The sequence below is a fragment of the Merops nubicus genome, unplaced genomic scaffold (assembly GCF_000691845.1).
Source record: "Merops nubicus isolate BGI_N331 unplaced genomic scaffold, ASM69184v1 scaffold27633, whole genome shotgun sequence".
In the NCBI taxonomy this organism is placed as follows: Eukaryota; Metazoa; Chordata; class Aves; order Coraciiformes; family Meropidae; genus Merops; species Merops nubicus.
This window is the reverse complement of record NW_008601459.1, coordinates 23,136-49,142: the sequence shown is the minus strand read 5'-3', so window position 1 is coordinate 49,142 and position 26,007 is coordinate 23,136. Positions and strand designations below refer to the sequence as shown.

Genomic DNA, 26,007 nt, shown 5'->3' with positions numbered 1-26,007 from the left:
CCACGTATTAGAAGCCTATTTCACATTCATATTAATAGGTGCTATCAGCAGAAAGACAAGAGCTCACTAGGGCAGTGAAAGCTGAACGGCTCAGCCTTGCTGTCCTTACACAAAGCTGCCCATCACACCATTTCAGCATGAAGGTGTGTTGGGCTCAGCAGCATGCTTAGGTAGCTTCTTCTTTTGTTATGTCATTAGTTCTACTGTAGGGATGGCCAGAGAACTGCCTCTGACATAGAAGCGTACTTTGTCTCAGCCCAGCTGATGGAAAGCAAAAGAAGGAAGTAATTTCCCCAGAGATCCTCCCTCAGATGCTCTGTTATAATGACAGCTTTTAGCAATAAGCAAAGCAAATGTATGAACCTGATGAAACAAACATGAAAGTCTTTTAGGCACAACAAGTTGCAGTCTCTGATTATTTGTTATTTTTATTTTTGAACAAAATATGTTTTCAACAACTAGCTTGCATTATATATCTTTTTTTTTTTCTTTATGAGTGGCAGGGAAGGGAGCAGTAAAATAGTGGCCACAGAGGTGAGATGCTGTTTTTATCTGGTGAAGAATCAGCAGTTAATTTCAGGGGTTTGTGGTACAGAAAAGCCACTAACTTTATTATAAAGAGAGTCTCTTATTGTATCAGTGATTCCTTGCAACAGTCTAGGTACTCATTAAATATTGATAATAAATTGAGAAAAGGAGAAAAATATATATTTCTGAACTCTGTTGTCTAGTTAAGGAGATGTAGAATAGAAAAGGACAAATACAGACAGAAAAGGAGATAAAATTTTTGATCTTCAGAATATTCTCTTCGACCTTTCAGACATTTTCAATGTTTCTGATTTTCAGAGTCATGGATTTTTAATGCTAGAAACCAATGTGATTTTGTCTGATCCCCTGCGCAACACCCAGTATTCAAGCTTGTAAGGGAAATTCTGATTCTTTTGGAAGAAAATGTAAGAGTTTTTATCTTTTGTCTTGGCTTTCTGAAAACATCCCCAGAAAAGTGTTAGGAGCCAAATGACCGCTGTCATTTGCTTTTCCCTTGTGTGAAAGCTAAATGTGTTTAGTTTTTACCGAGTGGGGTTTTTTTTGTTTTGTTATTGTTGTGGTTGTTACTTTGACAACAGTGAAATACAGACTGACCTGATGCAGTAATTTATTTCACTGGATGCTGTGGGGGAAGCTTTTGTGGATCTTATTGTGGAAAACAAGATTACAGTTAGCTGTGAGAATTTCTGTTCATTTTTGTAAGCTAAATGCTTCAGCTAAAAATTTCAGGGGAGCCTAAGAGAACTAGGAACTCAGAAAAATTTCAAACAACTGAAGTGTCAAACTTTTCTTGATGTTCTGCACATCAGATGATGATTTAAACGAGTCTTAAACTAGCATAACTAAAAAAAACCCTAGCAGCTGTTCAATAGATGCTAGGGCAAGCCCATTATAAAATGTACTATGGTATGCCATAATGGTTAGGATACCAATATGCTCTATTTTTAGTACCATTGACTCAGTCACTTGAGTTCAAAAAATAAGCGGGGAACATCTGTTTATTGAAAGGATTTCCTCTATAGTAGTTTCTCTCTATATTCCATCCTTTTTAAAGTATTTCAATTTTATTTTTTTTTCTACTGTTTCTTTTCTGAAGATAGTCCAATATACTTTCTAATCTTTTGACATTGTATTAATTTTGTTGTCTTATTAGTAGCCAATGCAGTGAAAATGTAATTATTGGCTGATGTTCCTTTAAAATTCTTGGGATTGCTTTTGCATTTTCTTTCTGAAGTTAAAAATGTTCACAGTCCCTCCTTGAAACTACTTTACCAAAGATTATACTTCAGGAATTGTCAAAACAAATAGCAGCTTAACTGCTGTCCACGACTCTCATCCAATATCTCTGTAAGAATATTTAACAGCTATTCAGCCAAATATTTGTAGAGCAGCTGTACCCCTAGTCAGACTGCGTCCTATTCCATCCTTCCTTTTAGCCTTGCCATATGATTCATCCTTCTTCTTTTAGAATATTAGTCTATTTTTAAATATTGTACATGAAAGCAACATCAAATTAAAGGTAAACACTTGCATATCAACATGATACAATTCTATATAATGAAAGGATCTTGGGGGCGATCTAATTAATATGTATAAATATATGAGGACTGGGTGTTAAGAAGAAAAGGGCAACCTCTTTTCACTTATGCCCTGCTATATGACAAAGGGCAATGGTCACAAGCTGGAGCACAGGAGGTTCCACCTCAACATGAGGAAGAACTTCTTTACTCTAAGGGTTCCAGAGCACTGGAACAGGCTCCCCAGTGAGGTTGTGGAGCGTTCTACCTTGGAGACTTTTAAGACCTGTCTGGATGCGTTCCTGTGTGACCTGCCCTAGACTAGATGGTCCTGCTCCGGCAGAGGGGTTGGACTCGATGATCTCTGGAGGTCCCTTCCAACCCCTAACATTCTGTGATTCTGTGAAAGCATTTAAGTATTTTCCAGAATTGACATGTTTGGAGCATGGTGTGAAAAATGAAGCTGGGGAGGGAGGCAGGCATGACTTTTTGATAGTAGTAGTAAGACTCCCTACCCCATGAAAATACAGAATTTCACTTTGTTTCCTGAGGAAGTTCAAAAGCTTTTGCTTTCCCCTCTGTATCACAGTATATTTTTTCTTCTCTGAGCATCCCTCGGCTATTTGTTCTAGTTAAAGTAAGGTTGTGACTGTACGTTAACTCTTCATAGGGTAAGTTGACTTACTTAACTTTTTCCCCCTAACCTACATTGCCGTCTGACCATTGAGAGCAGGATAAAGTAATAAAAAATTTTTGACAAATAATGATTAATATTCCTAGTCTGTACTCTTTAAGAATATTCATAATCCTGTTTTGAAATGTGATCCTCTTAATCTTGTTGGGGTTTTGTTGTAGTGTACACGTCTGCCAGCATGGAGCAGGTTGCAGGATCTGACCTATGTTAGCAATTTTCTCCTATGCAAGCTATCCTTGTTTAATTTTGACACATTACAAATAACTGACTCTGTAAGCTAGCTAATAGTAACCTTCTGTTCACCTCCCGTAACCTGTAGTAAGATGCATAAACAGTCATCACAATCCAATGCAAAACTGATAGTGCGAAAGTCACTGAGAAAGAAATATTGCGGTGGCTAGCTGTGACGCTGCTAAGTATGATTCAGATTTCTGATCTCAGTCCAGCTACTAGTGGGCAGGTGTCCACATCACAACACTGACGTAACTGGCAGTCTGTCCCACCTTTGCTGGAAGCCTGGACTAAAAATAAATAAATAAAAACACCGTTTGGCTTGTTGTCATGAATGAAATAACTCTAGCCCGTAAGGTTTCAGTACAAGCTGGAGTAAAGACATTTCTTTGAAGTATGGAAAAATTTGTGGAGCCTGCCTCATTATAAATGCATCTGTGTAGATAACAGTCTTCTAGTTCCAGGGTTTCCAGGCTGTTTTGCTTGTTCTTGTCATTGCCTTTGGGTGGTGGGAGAAAAGGATTCCATTATTGTTGATTTCACTCTGTTAACTCACTGTATTGTGATGGGAAAGAAAAAAAAAATAGGCTTTCTGTCTTTCCAGAACCTGAACATTTTCTTACTGCCAACCCACTAGTATTTTCAAGGAGTCTCTTAAGGTATCTCAAGTATAGAAAGATAAGCCAGATTGCAGGATCCCAATATTATTGTGAATATATATATACAATGTAGAACTACATCAAAAAGGTTATTCGCAGTGCTCTTTTTTAGTAGACATTGACTTTTAACATTGTGTTTGTTTAACTTTTAGATGATGCTTCCTCTGAAAATTTCCCTTTGGCATTTCCAGAACTAGATCAGCAGCTGCAGGTAAACTTTCTGTTTGTTTGGTGGTTGGTGTTTTGGTTTATTTTTTTTTTACTATGATAAAAAAACCTCTGGTTGTTACACTAATGTGAAAGTTTTCAGTGGTGCTTTGCTAGCCTATTAACGTTTAATATGACTGTATGTTTCCATAGAAGAAAACATCGTCTTTGCAAGACCGTTTTGATGTTTTTAATTCAGTTGCAGGGAAATTACTATTTTAACAATCTCACCTGATTTTTAATTTATTTTTTAATGTGCAAAACACAGCATGTACTGCTGCGCTTCAACAAAGAGAGTTTGTGTGGTTTTGATGGGAGAAGTGATGAGCCAGGTATTATATTCTCATGCCTGCAGGCTTTGTTAAGACCAGTATGATCATCTTTCTCTGAAGCACTCCAAGGCAACACAAAGGTGGATTATGTCTAATCTTGGGTAACTAAAGCCAGTCATCAGGAGTGATGAGAGCCTCCTCAAAACTGCACTAGTTGGTGCTGGTAGCCAGCAAACCCAAGGGCTGCCCTAGCAGGCTCCTGCAGGCAGCACGGGGTAAAAGCAGTGAACCCTTTTGTGACTGGTCTGGTTTGTCAGCGTAGCACAATGGAGCCCAGACATCCTGGGCAATTCAGATGGCAGTTGATGGCAACTCCATGGTGCACCAGGCATAGAGCCAGTTCTGTATCCAGGGATTATTTCCCTTTCCTCTGTGGCAGCTCTGGCGTGTTTGTTGGCTTTTGTAAACTACTTCAGCTCATCTGTTTCCCAGGAGCATTTAGACTTCCTCTGATATTTCAATATGAAGGCAGTTGTTTCCTGAGTGTAAATTGAGAAAGGCATTAGCAGACGGTGTTGTCCAATGATGTCATCCTTCCTGTCCCCATCAACTAGTGAAACAACTCTGGAGGGCTGCTGACTTAAAGGACTGACTTCTCTCACTGCTCTCATCAAAGGGGTGACTGAAGAAGGAAAGGAGGATGACAGGGACTTTTCCTGCTCTATGCTGCTAATCCTGAAAATAGGGTTGTGCTCCGTAGGCATAACTAGGAAAGATTAAAGGAATGGGTAGCAACCTAAGGTTTGGGCTGAACGGAACAGGATAGTACATTAGCCTCTTTATTCCACAGATCTTGCAGCACAGCAGAGATGATTGATATTTTTTTACTTCAGAAAATTTAAATTTGAGAAAAGAAATATTGTTTTGTGGCTGAAGCACTGAATTGAAAGTAAAGAACCTGCATTGTTTCAAACTCTGTCAGTGACAGATTGTGTGATCATGGAGGAGCTGCTTCATCCCTCTGCTCATCTCTGAAAAGAGGTTAATAATTTTAACCTTTTTTGTTAAAGTGCATTGAGATCAGTGGGTGAAACCTGCAGTAAAAGAGCAAAGTATGGTTATCATTACTGCTGTTGGTACATATAAACAAAATCACAAACGTTAGATGTAAGTATTTCACAGGCCAAGTGAATTTTTTTTTTTTTTATTAGGACTTTTATGTCCCATTTCTGGAACATATAATGTACTCTAAACATGTAATTTCATGATAGGCTGAAATTACTCCTCTGGAAGCATTCAGGTCTGGTGGATAAATAATAGCCTCACAGACTAGAGCAGTTCCTCTAAATACACCCTCTTGGTCAGTTAAGTACCTGACATTTTTTTCAAGAGAACCTTCCTTTCCTCTCATGATCAAAATTTGACAACAAATTCAAAGAAACAATCAAAGGCTTTCATTCAGATAATGTTCTTTTTATTATCCTTCAGAAACTTTTTTTTAATATTGAGTTAGCAACCTTCCAGTACATGAAAGGGGCCTGCAAGAAAGCAGGGGAGGGACTATTCACAAGGGTTTGTAGTGACAGGACGAGGGGTAATGGCTTTAAGCCAGAAAAGGGTAGATTCAGATTAGATGTTAGGAAAAAGTTCTTTGATATGAAGGTGATAGATCCCTGGAATAAGCTGCCCAGACAGGTGGTGGAGGCACCATCCCTGGAGACATTCAAGATCAGACTAGATGAAGCTCTGAGTAGCTTGATCTAGTTGAAGATGTCCCTGCTTATGGCAGGGGGGTTGGACTAGATAACCTTTGGAGGTCCCTTCCAGCACAGACATTCTATGATTCTATGATTTTGTCAATCTGGATCACAGCTTAAAGTTACAGCTATTTAATATAATTACATTATGTTTATACTACTGTATAATTTGGAAGAGACAATGACTGTAACAAAGTTACAATTTACCTAGTCACATCTCTTTTTAATTACTTTTCTAAATTGCTGTAACAATCCAAACTGCTAAGGGTGTGTCAGCCCCTGTCTAGCATGTGGTTGCAATTTATGTTGACATAACCATACCAGCTTTGAAACAGGTAGTTCCTGTATTATAGAAGCAAACTATAACATAGGTTTCACCAGGATCTGCAGAAGTACTGAATGATGGTGTCCCTTGTCATTCCATCCATGCTTTTCTTCATCCCAACGTTACCTAATATAAAGCAGCACATGTGAAGTGTCATGTATGTGAACCCTTTAATCAACAGTGGTGTAGAAGCCTGAAATTCTTGAGTTTGTAAGAGTGCTGGTACGTATTTCCATAATTAAAATATCACATCTAGAGCCATAAGATTTTCATCACTGTGCCATAAATAGTCAAAAGCATTTTTATTTTATTTAATGAAGCAAACTATAAGTGCAGAGTAGATGACTATATAATAATAGGCACTCATAAAAAAACAAACAAACAAACAAACAAAACACAACAAACCAACAACCCAAGAAACAACTACAACTTTCCAGGTTTCAAACATACAAAGGAAAATGTTGAGGCCTGTTCTAAAAACAAAAGGTCAAATTAGATAATCTTCAGGTTGAGTTTTGAAAGCAGCTTGAAAGCTATTCAAGTTCATCCAGTGAGTTGGAAAATCACAGCCTTAAAATTTTATGCATGCAGGCACCAGACCAAGTACCAAGCAATTTGCACCTCCATTTTAGTCTTCAGGCCCTTGTCCTTCTATGTTAGGCCCTGGCAGATAACTTGACTGTTTAAGCAGAATTACCTTGTGTTCCCACTTTTCCTACCACAATCTTACCATACCTTCACCCTGGGCACCAGTATCTGATGTCAGGGCAAAGTTCAGTACAGCCTCCTCCTGACAGGGTAATAAACCCTGCTGTCCAAGCACCAACACCAACTTTACAGAGGTAGAGGTAGAGGTAGGATTGACTGGAGAAAAGGTCCTAAAGGACTAACTGCAAATAGCTAGTTCTCTATAAGGACTCTTACTAGAGGACAGTTCTAGTTGAATGTTACAGCTTCTTTCTGAAGAATAAAAATGATCAGTCTAGTGTTCTGATCTACTAGCTAGGTTCAGACCAAAAGCATTGTCTTTTCCAATTACCTTTCTGAATGTTACATTTTTCTACTACTGTGAGAGGAAGAAATTCCAAGAAGCAATTTGTAAGAAATAATACCAATTCTGTAACTCTAAAGTTTTGCTTTTGTTCTTTATTTTTACTTTAAAAAAAAAAAAAGCAAAAGTACGGTCAACCAGACACGAAAGCCGTACATATGAGAAAAAGAGCAGTTTAAGCTATATGCAGGAAAAGCCTGGTCTCTTTTGCAGCTCTATTATTAAAAAAACTACAGAGACGTTCGTGATATGCTACCAGTGAAACAAAGCTCATGTTAATAAACTTCTTGCTTTCAATTCCTTTTGTCTGCAGTATTGGAAATTATTCTCTTCCCACTGACGAGCAACTCTTTGAGGATAAGCATGTGCTTATTTAGGCTTCAGTGTCATTTCCCTCCCATCCTTGTGTGAGCCATGTGGTGGGTAGTGCAGGGAGGGTAGGCTTGCTACATCTGTCAGTTTGTTATTGAGAAACATTAACCTCTTTGCCTTGTGTAAAAGCTGGACTGGGCCTTGGAAGGCACTTCCTTGATTAGCTGCAGAGTGGGCGGTGGCCCCTCTGACAGACACTCTACTATGGGTTACCTACTATATTTAGACACCTACATCAGCATCTAAGGCCTTGTTGTTTAGGTCACTGAATATAGAGGAAGGTATCTAGTGTTAAGTACCCGCATTACTATGCCCTGTGTGCTGACTTTCCTGTTCCAGCGTTTCCTGTGACATGCTCAGTTCATCTTCCTCTCTCTGTCCAAGTCTTTATTGCAGCTGGGAGTTTGATCTTGAAGAGGGAAGAGCACAAGTCACATATGGATGCACTGGGTGTTCTGTAATTCTGTATCATCTCTTCTCATGAAATCGTGAGCTTGAGAGAGGCATTTATGTCATATTTTGTGTTATGAATCTGTTGAGATCCATGGATTTCGATGACCGTAACGTTGCTGCAATAGAGAAGTGGCTCCAACAATTTATAATATTGGTTTGTTAAGTCAAGGGGTAGTTTTTCATGCTTTAGTGGGAACTGTCTGTACAAAAGAAGCAATTAAAATATTATGAAAGGGATAACTTGTTGTGTGCGATACAAACATTTAGCAGAAACCTGGTTTCCTCTGGAGCTTTAATAGTGGAACTATTGCTTCAGCTGACTGCAAAGACTGTTGTTAGACACGTACAAATTATTTTAGAAAGTTTAAAAGTATACTATTTTCATAGGGTATGCTGTATTTTTTTAACAGGTATTAATTCTAAAAGAATTCTTAAAGTACTATGGTACTCTGTAGTTAGGTTTGATTGCTTATGAACTCGATAAGTCTCCTGTAATATTGCTATGATAACTATGGTCTTAGATTATGTAAGACATGAATGTTTACAAATTCAGAGCATCATACAAAGGTTAGAAAAGAATAGAAAAACTCCCAGGAAAGGAGAGCGGAACTCTCAATTGCTCTCATCCGGTAGACTTGAATAGTTTGGAGGGAAGTGAACTGCTTACTTTCATAGTACAACTAGACTAGAAATATCCTAAACTAGGTATCTGAAACTGGTTGAAGAGTTCCAGCTGCACAACAAAAAGTAGCTGCAATGTGCAGCTATCACTTTTGCTTTGAATAATGTGGTTTTGAATAATTGTGGAAGAGTACACAAGGACATATAATGAACATGGGCTATGTGCAAAATATTGGCACTGAACTTTTTGGCTTTCCAGTAGAGTTTAGCTGAAAATGAACAACTTTTCAAAAAGTGAGACACCACTGTTTAATTAGACAAGTGCTAAGACTGCCTTCTAGATAAGTCCACATGCTCAGCCTTGAAAACTGCATGATAAAATTTTTTTCTTGAAACGTCAACCTTTTCAGGGGAGAGTTTTGATTTATTTATTTTTCACAGTATAACCAGAAAGTAAATGCAAACAAGTGAAGGTGAATTCAAAAATAAACTGGTTTGAACTTTTTGAACATTTTGGTGGCACTATCAACTATACAGGTTTTGTAGATGTGGAGTGCTGACAAGGTAAAACACACTTTGTCATGTGAGTGAAGCAAAAAAAATTACTGGAAACTGTCCTTTTATGTCCCCCCAGCAATGATTTTAATTAGAACAGCTCCGTCAACCTCTCTTAAAGGAGAGGCAGAACTGCTCAGGCTCTTTCTATTTCTTCATGAGTTGTCTCTACATATCTTCTTCCAACATCTTTCATATCTGTAGCTTTTGTACTCACTTTGTGAACAAAATCAGAGATGATGTATGGACATATTTTGCCAGCACAGGAAAATGAGGGTGGATGATACTGAAGCTTGAAATAAACAGGATTAAAAGTAGCAATTGTTGCCATTAAATATAACTTTCTTTGGCAGGGGTGTTTTTTGCTTATGTAGCAGGTATGCTTTTATATATATTAATTTATGGTTGGGCAAGATACTTCATGAAGTAACAAGCTCAGGCTAAGGAAAAATTAAAGTATGGCTGTTGGCTTCTGAGTGGAAAAAAAAAATAAACACTACAAGCTGAACTTTATTAAGGCTTGTTGTAATTAGTTGCCTGGCTAAACTAGCAAACTCTTATCAACAACAGAGTATACAGACTTCATGGATGAAAAGCACTTTCTGCTGGGAATTCCAGTTCTTTTTCTCTGCTATGGGAGTGTCATCAGGATAGTATCTGCAACACGTCCCGTAGCCTGGCCCTGGGCTTTCAAAAAAGTCATGGTGGAATGATTACTTGGATAAGCTAGGGAGAATGAAAATTTCATCTAGGATGGCTTAGAGGAACACAGCTTTATGGAGACATAGGTCTTCGAAACTATATGAGAGCCCTTGGTAAGTACATTTCAGAGGTGAAACAGGTAGGACAGAGAGCCACTATTTGAACCAAAGGTAGCGCTGGTCCAATAAAAGACTCTACAAACCTGTCTTCAACAAAACCAAACTGGAAGTGACAAAATGTTTCTAATCCTTGATGAGGCTCTGGGACAGTCTTACAACTGAGGCCAGGGGCTTCAGTTATTCTGAGACAGAATTGGGCAAGCCTGGGAATTGCAGGATTTGCTTCTGATAATGAGGGACCACACTGGCTGATTTGGCAGGTTCCTCTCCTTCCTATGTAGCTGAGTATGGGCTAGTCTGGTAACTGTTACGATTCTGTTACTCTTTTCTTTTCTGTGGAAACACTAATACTGTAAATGTCTGCTGGCTAGTTGGAGTTACTTCTCTGGAACAAGCAAGTTTTGCCTGTTTCTGATTTTGGGTTTCAAGAGTTTGCCCTGCCATCTTCTGAAAATGCTTCTCTTGAACAAATCTATCATAAATTCTTTGCACCCTTGTTTATGTCAAAAAAGTAAGCCGCTAGACGTGGGTGAAATAATTTGTCTGTGCTTTTGTGTTGGCTTGCATTTTCTGTTTAGCAGCAAAGAACGGACTAAATTTGTATCTCTCCATTGTTTCTTGTTATTGCAAGAAAATAATGAACGTGTAATGTTAAATAATGAATGCATAATGAATACTGTTTCGTGTCCTACTGGCCAGAAATTACTTGTGGATACTGTAGGTGCTATCTCCAAAATTTTTCTTAGAAGTTTCAGAATTACAACAGAGCAAACCAAATTGTCCATTCACCTAATCATATAAAAACATAGTAAAATCTATTTTTGAGTTAAAAATACACTCAAAATTTTAAAAGTGCTTGATTTAGTGGTTAATAGCATCAGACAAGATTAAAAAGAACTGCATGAACAGAATATTAGTAAACTGCTTGTATCTTTTGTTGTTGGTTTAGTTTGAGTGATAAAACATCAATATAAGAAAAAATGACACTAAAGAGGAAACAATGATAGGAAGGGGTTTGAAAGTCAGCAACTGGTTCTAAGTGGGAATTAGATACTAAGTCTCAGCATGACTAGATAATTTTTAGCTCTCTATATATATCTTTTGAGTGGGAAGCTGGAATACAGAAACTGAATGCTACTTTAATTTTAAAACTGGTTTAAACCAGCTAGATTTGTGGAAACTAAGTTGGAAGCAAAAGCAAGTTTTTTTATTTTTTCTTTTGAAGCACCATTATTTGGGGACTTTCCCAGGGTACTATTCAAATTGTTTTGTTGTGATGCATTTGTTGTTTGCTGATCTCTAGTAGATACCAGAGATGCTACTTTGGCTCACCCATGCGTTCTTGGATTAGAACACTGAGACTTCTATATTCTGTCTTGTTAAATTTATGCCTATTATTTGGGTGGCTGTATGAATGGTGCTATTGCTCATCCACATTGAAATGCATTTAAAAGCCCTTTCCTAGGGATCAGATTCATCAAGTAACAGAGTGCCCTTCCCCTGGGTTTCTAAATTCTTCAAGCTCAGAAAGAGTGCAACAATGTGCTGTGAAACAATTCTGCCACAGCATTTTTACATTTAGAAACATACATTTAGACATTTAGAACATGACATACCATTTACAAGTACTTGCAAGGTCCATACATTAGTTACATCTGTGCATTGGGGTACATATAGAGCTAACTTACCCTCCCTCCTGGACAAATATTTTTATTCTTTGTCTCTGAATATGTAAAATTTAAATTTCCAGTTGAGCTAAAACAAGGATTTACAGAATCGCAAATAGGAAAGTCTGAGGACTTGTGCTTTTCTTTTCCTAACAATGTCATTGAAGGAATATTACACTACAGAGAAGTCAAAGTAGGACAACAAGAAATGAAAAATAATCTACTTATATTGTGAAAGGCAATTGGATGTTAACTGGACAGTAAAGGAACTATTTTAAGTGCTTCCTTTTGCTTCAAACAGGTGGCTCAAGCATGCTATTTGGAGTTCATTTACAGTCAATTGATTCATGGCTAATAACTTAAAAATACTACACTTCCTGAAAGTGTTATAGTCAAAATGTGACAGTCAAGCTTGAAGTCTGAGTTAAGTTGCATTCTTTTTTAAGGAACAAAAAGCACTGACATTTAATGAAACTATTTTTTCAATATCTTGGTTGAAATTTATATGAGTGTAGAATCCTCATATCCATTGACATGAGTCCCAGGATAGAATGGGTTTATTTGTCCAATTTATACTGCCAGTGTGCATTGAAAAAAAATTAAAATCTTGCTGCAGTAATGTTGGTATTTAGGTTAGGAGGTACAGTCCTTTTGCCTTCACTGTTTCTTTTTGATCTGATTTTTTTTTTTAATTGCTGCCATCCTTCTACACTTAATGTCACCTGCACTTCTCACAGAAATTGAAAGCACTCTGCAGATATAGGTGATTTAACTCTTATAACATTTCTGCTAAGTATATCCCATTCTTCTACAGGAAGTAGAGGTGCAGAGAAACTGGATATGATCTTGAGCAAACTGCCTAGAGCTTAAGGCATTGCTGGGCTAGAAAAACCTTGGCTGCACTGGAGTCAGCACTATAATTCCTGTTGAGTCCAGCAGATTCAGCCCCAGTGTCGCTGTTCACAGTCCTGCCCTGTTTAATAATAAACTGCAATCAGCTTTGCATCTATCAAAAAAGAGTGTTTAGTCAATAGTTTTGTATGTCTTCTCATTTTGCAGAATTGGAGAATAAGAGCTTGTTTGCACTCAAATTACCCTTCTGCTCCATTCTGCAGTTTCTGCGGTGAAAACACACTCATGTATTTTATGGATCTGACCAACTGTAGCATACTTATATCAACGCAGCCAAAAAAGAGGGAGGTAAAGGAGAAGTCTTTCTTTGAACAGTCTTTAGGGATACTTTGCAGAGTTGACAAGGAGAGTTCTGAGAAACCTTACAAGGTTTGAATGTTTATTGGAATTTTTGTGCAGGGAAGTGTTTGTTTTTGTTTTTGTTTTTTTTCCTTCCATGAAAGGCCAGCACTAGGAATATTTGGCCATATCCTGCAGGTAGTAGGGAAAAAAATTCTTTGAGTGTTCTCACAGGAATATACTGTATCTTTCAAAATATGTGTTTTTTCCCAATGTTCATTCAAAAGCAGTATATATGTTTTTTTTCTTCTTCTTTTCTTAAAGCCACTGCCTCCTTGTCATGACTCTAAGGAATCTATGCAGGTATACAAACAGCACTGCAAAATAGCAGAAGAGTACCATGAGGTCAAGAGAGAAATTGCTCTGCTGGAAGAAAGAAAGTGAGTACCTTTCCTTAAGTATTTACTGTTGTGTATTCTCTTTGTAAAATTCTATTTTAAACATGAGGGATTCACAAGATATATTCTGACCTTTTACCTCAGCCTAACAGTAACAGTACAGCACAACATTTAGCTCATTGGTCCTCAGGATCAACTGAGGCCACTAAGGGCACAGAGTTGTCATAGTTCTGGACCCTTTGTTATACAGATGTCCCTTAAAACCTTCATTGATAGCCTTCAGGTCACATAATCTATTTCAGCTGGTGTGAGTCCCTTTTTTAGTTTCAGGGAAATTTTTTCAATTTAACTTTATATGGTTTAATAACAAACATAATGGATCCTCAGTTACATTTAGAGTAGTTGACAATATTAGTGAACATTTTTGTGTGAGGTGCATTGTGTTTATGTACATTAACATTTTAGGTCTTCGTATCCAAAGTGCTAAACTGGAGACTTTTTTCCTTATCTATGGCCTGTACCCATACCCCTGCCATCTCTGAGTGACTATTAAATGGCAAAGTGCACTCTGCAACTCTTGATCCCTCTCCACAAGGGACCTGAAAAAGAAATTTAGAGAGAAGAAGGAAGGTGAATAGTGAAAGTTTTTAACAGACAGCCAACCCCAAGACATAACAGTTACTGCTGAGTAAACTTTCTCTTTCAAATGCCTTTTTATTTTTACATTCAGACTGATGGTGAATTCTAGCAGTGTTGCCATCCTCAGAGAGAGTTACCTCAGTGTCAATCTCTGAGACTTCCTGTGAAAGTGAAGACCACACCATCATTTTTCCAAATGCTGCTTGAACAGAAACATTTTTAGTACAGCAACAAGTGTCAAAAGAGCTCTGTTGACGAGTGGGCTTTAAGTAGAAGGTGGACCACTGTATCAGTTTTATAGCAATCTTCACACAGCTGACCATGCAGTTCAGCTAAGTTTGGATCTGTGGGAGTCTTCAGTTGCAGGTGAAATCCAGTAGTCTTACAAGTCAGACAGCCAAAGATCTTGAATCCAGACCATGCAGGGTAAGAAAGTGAGACTTGTCTTTATTGGGGTTGATGGCTCCAGCCACAATATAGTTAGATGTTGCCTAAAACGTCAGAACTAGTTGATGTTTCCCACTACAAATCCCCTTCCACTGTAGGACCTGCATGGCACTCAGCTGTTGACAGGCCGGCTCAAAAGTTAAAACAGGAGAAAAAATAAACAGAAGAGATTAACACTAACTTATCCCAGTGTTTGCAATTTTTAATTATTAATTAAACTTGTCCAATCAAAAGAAATTGATTTTTAAAAAAGATGTAGGGAAGATCATTAATTCAAATAATTTTGCAATACTTGGTCAAATTTGATTGTCTAATACAAGCTGCTTACATGTATATTTAGCAACCAGGTGAATTCAGTGTGAACTTTTTTGTTTCTTCTCTGAAAATCCAAGCAAAATATAAAATATTAAATGATTAAGTGCCTAAGTTTAGACATATGAACTCAAAAAATAGCCGTAGATAATTTGGTTTTTAGAGTCGTCTAATGTAAGTGCATTATTATTACTGACACATCCCTGAATTAGTTGTGAACATTTATGAAGTCTGCTTGGAGCCCCTTTTGCATTTACTAGAGTGAAAAAAGATGCTGTTAGAATGCACTTTTGTTTATCTATGTTGTCTGTGGTTCTAGCTGAATTAGAAATATTTTGCCTCTTGGGAATGACAGATATATGCACAAAATTGTTTACCTAGCTCAAAACTATGAGTAAGCCTCTCAGCTGAGCAGAATAAAGGGGCTTCAGGTTGGCAATTTCCTTCATTTCACTAGTGGATGTCAACAGTGAAACAATATGAGGGAGCTCCCAATGCTGCCACTTCTGCTGGATGAATTCTGTGGATAGAAGATTTCATGCCCCAGTAAACAGATGTTGAAACAAGAGTGTTTGAATGAGGCAGCAAATAGGATAATATTCTTTTGATTCTTATGTGCCTTCTAATTACGTTTGTGGCCTAGATATTCACATGCTGTGTAGCTGTGAAATGCCTAAACACGGCAAATACTGGTGTAGCAATTTTCACCACCTTCCACATCTTTTAACCTGAAGAAGTGGTCCTACAAGCGCTGGGATTGAAGATGCTTCATTTCCTACAGGCTTGTGCACTGTGGTTATTTGATTTTGAGGTTTAAAAAAGCTGCAAGTGCCAACTGAAGCTTTTTTTTCCTCCAGATGGGAACTATTTATGACTTCTCCATCCACAAAGATTCTCCATTTTATAGTATTTTGGAGGAGGTCTCATGATACTGCCTTTCCCTTTGGGTTGTCTTTCTTTTCTGTAGTAGTCTGTTTTTATAAAACCTTCCAGAAGCTAACTGGGATTTCTTCACTGCATGAAGTTTGGTTGGCATTGGAAGGTGGATTAAAAAGTTACTAGGATGGCTATACCTTTACACACATGTAAGCATACACAACCTGGACACATTAACCTTGATTTTTGTATAACAATAGATAGACAGGGAGTGTAAGTCTGGGGGTAAAAGAATAAGGAAGAAGTGAAAGAGAGTTTTGGTCTAGTGATCACTAATTCACATCAAAAAGTGTTCTCAACAGTTACACTTTGAAAGTTTTCATGATTGAAAAGCCGTTTCTAGGGTAGCATATGCTGAATGAAGAGGAGAAGAGTGGATTACAATGGCTGGAGTGGCATGTGTATTGAATATTCCATCTTTGGAAGGGAAGGATGGTTTGACTTTTCTAAAAAGCCTGAGATGCATAGGCTTTAGCCTCAAAACCAATTATAATCAAATTGAAAAGGTGGAGTTTGCAGATTTCTGAAATTTTCCCATGTAGCAGGTGTCTTTATTTCTTTCTACATTTGAACTTGAATGTATGGAAATAGAGATTCACCATTGCCTAATACACCTGCTATCTATTGTCTATTCCTTTTAAATATTATTGTTTTCATAAAATGGGCAAAGATAAAGTCTTATCCCTTCTAATGGGAACAAACAATTTGTGCAGTGTTCTTCAGCATACGATTTTGCCGAAGGCAACCATAAGTTCTGTTGGATGGTGTCCCAGCCAGTCTGCTGAACTTCCTCTCCAGAAATAAAGTCACCTGTGGAATTAAAATGTCACGTCCCACCTGGCAGTGTCTGCACCTGTGGTGCCTACTGATGGTACATTGTGCCCACAGAATACTGAAGACAATGATTGTCAGGAAAAGAGCAGAAAGCAGATTGAGCAAATATTTTTGATTTTTGGCTAGGAGGAAGAAACACTGTTAGGTTAACCTGGCATACATATCCATACAGGAATTAGAGCTTTTTAGTAAAACAAAAAATGGAATAGTATTCATTCTACTTTAAACAATTTTTGTTCCAACCTTCAAAGTTCAGTGTAAGCTTTCATCCATAAAATAATACATGCAGGTATATTTCTAAAGGAGGCATCTTTAAGAAATATGAAGTTGATGAAGATCATTTTGAAACATTCAAAAACATTTACTTTTTGGCAACTTTTCAAAGTCTTTTAATTCTGCTTAACTTGACTTGCCTCTCACGGTAGTGTGAGGATCAAGTAGGGCCAAAGTATAGAAAGGTAGGGGTGTGAAATGACAAGGGTTGGTTTTCATCAGGGCAAGAACAGAGCTTATTTGCCTCTTTCTCTTGTGTGCTGTGTAAATGACAATAGAAGGTACTAGGCTTGGGGTGGCAGAGAAGACAATTACTATTTCGCAGGAAAATGGGGAATGTGAGAGAGAAAGGAGGTAGCAGGTCTAAACAAGGGGAAGTCAAAGGACAAAGCAAATAAGAAGGGGAAAAGAAGTTACTCGGGAAAAAGGGAAACAAAAGGAAGCAAGAACTTGAAAGAATTTTAAAAATCATTGTGTAGATTTTTTTGGTAATGTAAATAATCATGGCTTTGTTTGCTATTTTCACTCAAACTCTTCCCATTTAGGCCAGGAATATGGAGTACAAGGGACAAAAACATTCTGGAATGGGAGACATCATTGAAAAGAAAGAAAAGGGTGTGGAAGCAAGAACACACCACATTTAGGTCACAGAATGTAATTTAATTTATGTTCCAGAAACACACATGTATTTCCATAACAGATGTTTTTGGGTATCTAAGTTTGGGTGAAAGGGATGGGATGGCTGGTTATTTTGAGCACTTGTTATATTGCTATTACTAGATAATGACCCTGGATTATGTAGTTAAATATTAGAGTTGCCATGGTTGCTACCTATATCTTATATTCTTAGCTCTAGCTGTTTTTTTTTTTTCTTTTTCTTCCGCCAGATGATTCTGATATAACCCTTCAGAAAATATAGTTTGATCACTACCTGGTTTAGCATCACTCGTTTTCTTTGCCATAGATATGGCTTTTCTTTTCTTTCTTTTACACACATTACAGTAGATATGCAGTGGAGCTATCTGCCTAAATCTGAGGGATCCTTCTGTATGCTTTAGCATACTCTCATGACCATAGGACTGTTTCTAAGGTCTCATGTCCAGATGGTTTCTCCAGGAAGGTACATTATTTCCAGAGTACTTGTCACTGTTGAGAAAGTAGTCCTCAGACTTTCAGATACTTCAACAAAAGATTGGTATAACCCACAAAGGCAACCATTTCTCTTAATAATTTTCTCATTCTAGACCTGACTTTTCACCACCTTACATGTATCCAAAATATGTGTTACTTGCCAAATAGTGGAAATTACAGCTTTTCTAATACAAAGAGAAACCTCAGCTTGTTCTGTTACAGTGATGAATACTTACAGGCCTTTTACATGCTGGCATCCAAGACATATTTTCATTACATTAAAACAGGCAATTTCATTGTTTTAAAAATTAATTAGTAGACTTTGAACATCTAAGAGCCATGTTCTCAGACAGCAGTTACTTACAGGGTCTCATGATTCCTCCTGACATGAAAGTCTTGTCAAATACGGGAAAAGTCAATGCCCTTATGGCCACCAGAACACACAGACACGTTAGCTGGGTAGAAATGTGTAGTACCACAGGTAGTTGATCCTGAATTCGTTGTTCACAATGGGAGGAAGATCAGTCTGTCTCCTTATGCTGTGGAAACTTTTTTCCTTGAGTCCAGTCCATCTCCAAATACACTTATCTCCAGATATATTTATCTGCTTTGTCTGTCACTTTTCTTGGTATTTATTCATGGAATCATAGAATTATTTAGGATGGAAAAGACCTTTAAAACCATCAAGTCCAACTATTGCTGAATATTACTGTAAAGGAACTCTGTTCTCTGCATAGTCAGTCATTAGGGCCAGAGCAAGAGAAATAATTTTCCTAAAATCATGCTGGTTTTTTATGCTGCTCTGGTATGGCTTTTGGTTTATTTGCAAATCACACTCATCTTCCCTTCCCACCCAAACCCCTCCCCAAAAAACATTTAAAGTGTACTTTACAGATTGCATCAAAGCTTCAAGTACCTCAGCACCATTTTAGAAAATAACTTATCAATGCTGTTAATACTTAAACTCAGGGTAACCATTAACAGAATACACAGATTACACAGTGCTAGAGCTATTTATTATGGATCCATAACAAAAGCTAGACAGTGCAAGAGCTTAGTACGGTGTTCTTTGACCTCTGGAAGCTAAGTTCAAATCCTGGATTAGATCACAAGCAAATGTTGGTTACTGTCCTCATCCTTTTGTGAGCTTTGTAAACCACACCATTCATAACATTTAGCAATTCCCTGGTACTCTAATTTTAGATCCCTGTGGCAGGCTGACAGTATCTGCCTGAAACATCACCCTACCCTATAAACAGGTGTTGATCCTGATGGGAAGGGAATAAGTAGGTTCTGCTGACTCAGAAGTGGGAAATTTTACTACCTCAGTGCAAGGAAATGGCTTTCTGTGACAGAGGTGCTAAAGGTGGACAGCAGCAATGAGTATACCTTGGTTTTAATGCATTTATATTTTGTTTAATAGCATGTCTAAATCACAGGGAAAAAAAGTTTTCTGTGCTGCTTGAGTATTACTGGAGAGCAGCATGAAAGCCATGCCTGCACATAGACTCATTTTATCAAACCAGGGCTGACATTCATTAGTAGAGCTGTCTGAGTCTGCACACTGTCTGTGTGTGCCACTCCTGGCTCAAGTCCAAAGAGAGTAGTTAGTACCTTTATTTTACGTGTACTAAAAGCCCCTGTGGAGAAGGTTTACCTGCTTTTAAGATTCTGATTACTTATTAATGTGTTCATTGCATCTCCCTTTAAGAACTGTGTAAGGAAAGTAAGGAAGAATGATTCTCAATTAATTTGTTTCAAACACTTTCAAGCCAACAGTCTGTAATTCGAAAGAGCTTAATTTAATCCTTCAGTCCAGCATTACACCAGTAGAATAATTGCAAAGAAATATTGCTAAAAGCCTCTTTTGGTGCCAAGAGACAAAAGTCTTCTAGAGGGAGCCATAAGAGACTGAAGTGATTAAAGCTGCTGGACTTGTAAAATCTCATTCTCCCTAACTGCATTTCTCACTCTCTAAAGCATACATGCAATTACTCCTTCAAGACCTATAGTCCCATTAATAGGAGCTGGAATATCGAACTGTCTGGCAAGATCAGTTCATCTTGGCCCATTGGAAAACTGTTTGGTCCAGCACAGCCCAAGCAAAAAGAAATGAATCTTTTAAGGCCTTGCTGCTTTTAAAAATTTTACAACTGTATTACGACAGATGTTAATAGAATTCTGCTGAACAAAAATATACTTGATATTTTCTCTTGAAGACCTGACTGAATATACCTTTCACCTGGTGAAAGGAAAGAGAGGAGGCTTTGTTGCAGCATAGTTGCTATGCATTACTTCAGTGGTATAAAACAAAACCAAGATATTTAGCTACAGAAGGGTTTTGATATGCTGCAACTTTTGGATGAGTTAAAATTGCTGTAATGGCTGCTAACTCTTCCCTTCTTTTTTTTTTTTTTTTTTTTCTTTTGTATGGGAAACACAGTTGGGCAACATAATTGTGTGTAAGGGGTCTCTTCTTGTTTGTGACTCCTTGAACTGTGACTGTTTACACAGTCAGCTAAACCATGGGCAAACTGTGCTATCACTGAAGGCTGTAGTAAAGACAGAGGAAGAGCAAGCCAATCCTAAAAGAAAGCCAGATAGAAGTGTTTTTCAAAATCCAGGTGCTTACAGCTTTGCAGCTATAAGAAAATGATCAGCAAATAATGAAATGTTATAATTTCATGAAAACTCTGACCTGTGGTGGTAGAATTCCTGATTTCTAGAAATTTCCTGTCTGAAAGCACTGGTTTAGCTGGACAAGAGGGCTCCTTTAAAGGCTGCAGCAAAAGCTGTCCTCTTTGAAGGCATTATGTCTTCCACTGATGATCTACAAGCATTGTTTTGACATGACTGAGAAATAAAGTCACAGGGGTATGAACAGTTAAAGATTAACTAATCTCTGAGATAGAATGATCAAAAGAACTAAGAATCTTTTAGAAGAGATTTCCTGTAGCAAGGCTGAATAAATGATTTTACTTAAAGGGGAAAAAAAGCAGAGGCCAGGCTAGCCTGCTGGGTAACTAAGTGGAGAGCGATTAGATACCCCCTGAGTTACTCATGCCTCCAGCGTGTTTTGTTTTAAGACCTCCTTTATCTTAACTCGTGCTGAGGTAATGTCACTTGATACCATACGGGAGACTCCACGTCCTGGCCAGCTCTGGGAATACAAGGCACTGTGTGACTCCATCCAGAAGAAGGAACAGTTTGAATCCCCTCCTGTGTCTGCTCTTAGAAAGACCAGGAGGGGTCAGGTTTGCAGCTCTCTCACTCTTCCTCAGCTGTAGGACTAAGGTATGAGCATAAACACATTATAGAAGCAATATATGTAGTTCATATTCATGTGCCTAGTGTTTATATTCATGTGCCTAGTGTTTACTAGAATAATTTTTCTTTGTTAGAAAGGAAACCATATGCACTCCATAGAATTTACTGATAAAGCTAACCAACTGAATAAAAAACCCCTCTCTGTCAGATATATTTGGTATTGAGAAAAAAATGAATTGTTATTCTTTAGGCAAAATATTAGCACGTAGACTCCAGGAACTTTATTCTCCTCTGTGAACTGCATGTTCAACATTTACTGAAGTTAAAGATACTTGAAGGTCCTCAGCATTTGGCAGGTTTGGTTGCTGAACAGCAAACCTACCAGAGATTTTGGTAGCTTTGTATTTTAAAGAGAAAAGGGAGACACTAACAAATTAATTGCCTAGGTCTTTGTTTCACAGGAGCTCAGGTGCTATCATGCTAACAACCTACAGACCATCTTTAATCGAACACATGATAACAAATACTGCCATTTTTAATCTTTGGGTTTTTTTCCATAATCATCAGAAAGGAGCTGATTGCCAGGCTGGAAGAAGTGGAAAAAGAAAGCATGGATGCTGCTCAGCTGGCTAAGGAGTACGCAGAACTGACAGAGGAGAACCGAACACTGAAGCTGGCCCAGACACAGTGTGTAGAGCAACTGGAAAAGCTCAGAATACAGTACCAAAAAAGACAGGGGTCCTCATAACTCTCAGTTAGCTTATGTGAGGCAGTTAATACAAGATTGGTCCTGTACTGGAAAGAGATTTTAAAATAAAGGTCTGTTTAATATGTTATAATACTTCACTACAGATACAGAGCATGTAGAAGTCTATATTTGATTTAATGCTTGCCAGCCAGTAGCTTAATATAATGGATATTTCATCCATTATATAATGGATATTTTATTTCAAGTAACATAATTGAAGTTAATCTATCCCCATTATATGTTCTACTAGATCAGGTTTCTTTTCTAAACATATTTCTTCCAATTTAAGAAGATATCGACACACTAGAAAATGATATAAATAGTCTCTGTGTTGGGAATTTGGACCATACTAAGGCATACAGCAGGGACAATGTTAATATATGGAATACATGAATGTTAATTTTAGTTTGGTGAAGGTTTTTTTAATTATTTTGCTCATGCCTAAAGCATTTGGAAGTTATCTTAAAACAGATCTTCTCACTGGTAAAAAATATACTTCATTATCCCATGCCAACTTTACATTGTTGTATAAAATCTGAGAAATTGCACATTAAATATTGAAGAACCATAATTATTTTTTATCAGACAAATGTATTGCCAGTAATAATTTGCAAGTTATGAAATTAAAAGGTAACAGATGAGATCAAACTTTCCTTCCTCAAGTGTAAAGATAGCTTGAGAGTCTTTTTATTGTACTTTTTGGCATGCAAGAAATGAAAAAATAATATATGAATACTACCATCATGGTTTCAACTGAGACTATGTCAGTAAAAGTACTGTGAGGATATTCTGTTCTTATTTTCTGTTCTGTTTTGAAACATAAGTGGCTTAAGTAGGGACAGGAGTTCTGTGATACACAAATATATCCTGGAAGTAAAACGTTAGTTTTACTTGCTCTATTTATCCCTGTATTTTCCTAGATCAACTGAAAATTCTTTGTTATACTTCCATTTCTATTCATACAGTATTTTTTTCATTAAAAGTGGATCTAGAAAAGCCATTTCATGTTCTGGATGTTCTTAAATCACCCTGTATTTTTAGCTCTGTTTGTTACATCTTCATGAGGTTGGAATTCAGCTTGATGTGTCATTAGTACTGAAATGCATTTTAATAATTGAGAATTATCAACTGAAGATTTCCACCAGAACTTCAGCTTTTACCATTATCACAAATCTATTCTAAAAATGGGGGTTTATATTAATCAGCGCAATTCCGGGGGAAGTCTTTTGGCACCAAAATGTTCCCTAGTAATTCCAAGTGCAAAGGGAACTAAAAAACACAAGCTGCCCTTTATTTCTCTGTGCTAAATACCTGCAGCATTCCCTATGTGAAAACAGGCTCCGTGTTACTGTGAGCCCCTGACGTTGCAGTAGGAGGGTATGAGGAGTTGGCAGGAGAGGACACCCTTGTCCCCACTTCTCCTCCTGAGCTGCAGGGCAGGGGCAGCGTAGGTGGCCAGCACTCCTTACTGCCTTACCCTGGCCAGTGCTGAGGCACAAAGAGAGATCACCACTCTGAGGAGTGTGCTTTCTGCTGGGATGCTCCATGGGCAGTATAGCACTGCATTTATTCTTCTTTCACAATTATCTGAGGGTCCAGTTTTCACCATATCTTGTGAAAGCTGAAGAGAAAAAAAAAATGTGCACAGATTACCTAAAATTATTTTGTTAGCAGACTGGCTTTGGATGAAGATGGATCAGACAGCAGAACTTTACTAAGAGATAACTTTGTTTATCTTGAAATTTTCTATTTACGTACAACTATTATATTTTAGCTGTCAGATAATATCAGGTCATACTCTTTGAGAAAAACCTGTGGAAGAGCCAAAGCTGTGTGACAAAGCAAAGCTGGGCATCATTTGTGACACAGTGATTTGAGTAGCCAGGGAACATGGCTTCTCTAATCTATAGAGACTGACCAGTATGGAAGTCTTCAGGAACCATTTTTACAGGTGTGCAGACACCAAATCTGTGGTGTGGTCCAGCTACCAGATGGCCTAAACATGTAACTCTTAAAACCTCCAAAACTAATGCTTTGTATCAATATATTTGTCTGTCAGCATGGATGCTCATGTGCCTGAGAATAGTGACTCAGAGAAATTGCATCACAGTACAAACAAGTAAAACTGAAAGAGAAGTACGAAGGAAGACAAATTAAAGTATCTCATGAACATAATTTTTTGAAGAAAAAGTAGCAGTGAAATGGGATTCAAAGACAGGAGGGTAGATGATGGAATTTTCTGAAAATATTCATAGGTGTGTAAAATTAAAATGCAGAAAAGTCAACATAACCCAGAAAATCACTCAAGTGTTGCAAAGAGTAAAATATATAGAACAGCCTTCTGAAAGGTAACTGTGGTATCTAGTATCCATCTCTTGATTGTTTTATCAAGAGCATAATAATGATAAACGTTTTCATACCAAATAAATCTCCAGTCTTGACATGCTAAGTTTTTCTCCAGATATTACTTCGAACTGCCTAGCTCTGTGGGCTCAATAGCTGAAATTAAGTTTTTAAAGAAAATGTTTGTCATGTTTATGCTGTATTTTCCAAATAGACAATACGATTTGTGTCCTGGTATTTAAGGAGAGACCTTAAGTTTGTCTGCTAGCTTGGTCCATTTTAAGTACAGCACTGTGAAAAAGAAAGTTTTGTCAAATTATTTCAAAGATATTTTTACATCGTATTTCACCCAGGAACTTAGAAGCCAGTTTCAGCTTTTGAGTTCAACTACCAATGAAGTGTTCAATGTTGTAACTTCTGTGACAAATGCAGCAAACCAACAGTGCAGTCTGAGGCTCTTGCAGGCAATTCATGGTGGACAGAAGGTGCAGAGTAAGACCCATGGAATGCTGGGATGAAAAAAGAAGTTGCTAAATGCATCCAGCTACATAGATACAGTCTGTTGCACACATAAAGTGTATTTCTTCCTATTATCCAGGTTAGCAAAAGTAAGCACGCTACTACGATGACAAAAGCGTTTGCTTCAGACTGCTTAAGAAAACAGTTAAGTACAAGGGTTTAAAAAAACAGGACCTGTGCTTTCTATTTCCTATTATTGCTAACTAAGTTCCTTCCATTGTAACAAATGCTGAACAAGCTCAATTTAAGTATCCCAGTTAGCAAGGATATGACTCACGCAGTCTTGAAACAGGCAAAGGCCAGGGTGATTTTACACTTGAAAAGTCTGGAAGATAAGGACCTGCAGGTTTGTGTTTGGTGCCTTTTGTTTAATGTTTCCCTTTCCAGGATTATCTTTATTCTGGTTGGTTTTGTGCACTGATGATCTGTGGAAGTGTGTCACCTCCCTCCAGAGGCTTTTTTGCCATCTAGGCCTTTGTGAGCATTACACGTTGTTCATAGCTGGTACAAATGTGGAAGGGCATAACACAGAGGTGTTCTCAGCCTTCCTTTGGTCTATGTGGTTGGGGAGCTCAGGCACATGTCCATTTGCTGCCTGAACTCCAGTCACAGACCACCTTGCAGAAATGAGCTGGTCACAGTCTTAGCCATGGAGTCACTTGGGGTTTTTCCTACATAAAATCCTTAGCTTGTTTAACAGACAAGGTAGAAGTGTCTGCAGGAGCAGGAGAGATGGTTGTCTACAGGAGTCTTGCCTCTCTTCTCATGGAGGGTGCAAGATGTACAGTGACTGAAGAACAGGGTTCCCAGGAAAGAAGGTTTGTTCCAGGCAGTGATGTAGCAGGAGGAGTGCTAGGCCTGACCCGCAGAATTGTGAGGGGAATTGACAAAACCAGGGTGCTGACATGACTTTTCTTTCCCGTGCATATACTTCCACAGACATATATGTGCACCCACAGCCCTGAGGGTTCTCTGCCTCTTGTGGGAGTGTACCGGCTTGTATATGCATGGATAATATGGTGATGAACACCCTTGGAAAACCCCTGATAAAACTATCAGCTGTCTTCATGGCAGGCCTGGAAGGTGTGTAGCAATGAAGGCCTACAGCTATCACTGAACAAGCACTGAAAAGCTGGCCCCACTGTCCATCCTGCTGGGCTTCTATGGGCCAAGACCAGACACTGTGACTGGACAACTGTACCACAGTGCACATTGAGG

At 38.0% G+C, this 26,007-nt stretch overlaps 1 protein-coding gene across 1 annotated transcript in view; it reads left to right on the top strand.

Moving 5' to 3' along the window:
• Nucleotides 1-22,910, top strand: part of MAP3K7CL (MAP3K7 C-terminal like) — a 30,885-nt gene extending 7,975 nt beyond the window's left edge. Inside the window, exons 4-6 of the mRNA XM_008938004.1 lie at nucleotides 3,803-3,861; nucleotides 13,267-13,382; nucleotides 21,747-22,910. Of these exons, the coding sequence (XP_008936252.1) occupies nucleotides 3,803-3,861; nucleotides 13,267-13,382; nucleotides 21,747-21,927 (356 nt within the window). The 3' untranslated portion in view covers nucleotides 21,928-22,910. The remainder of the gene's footprint in view (nucleotides 1-3,802; nucleotides 3,862-13,266; nucleotides 13,383-21,746) is intronic.
• Nucleotides 22,911-26,007: the final 3,097 nt, after the last annotated feature.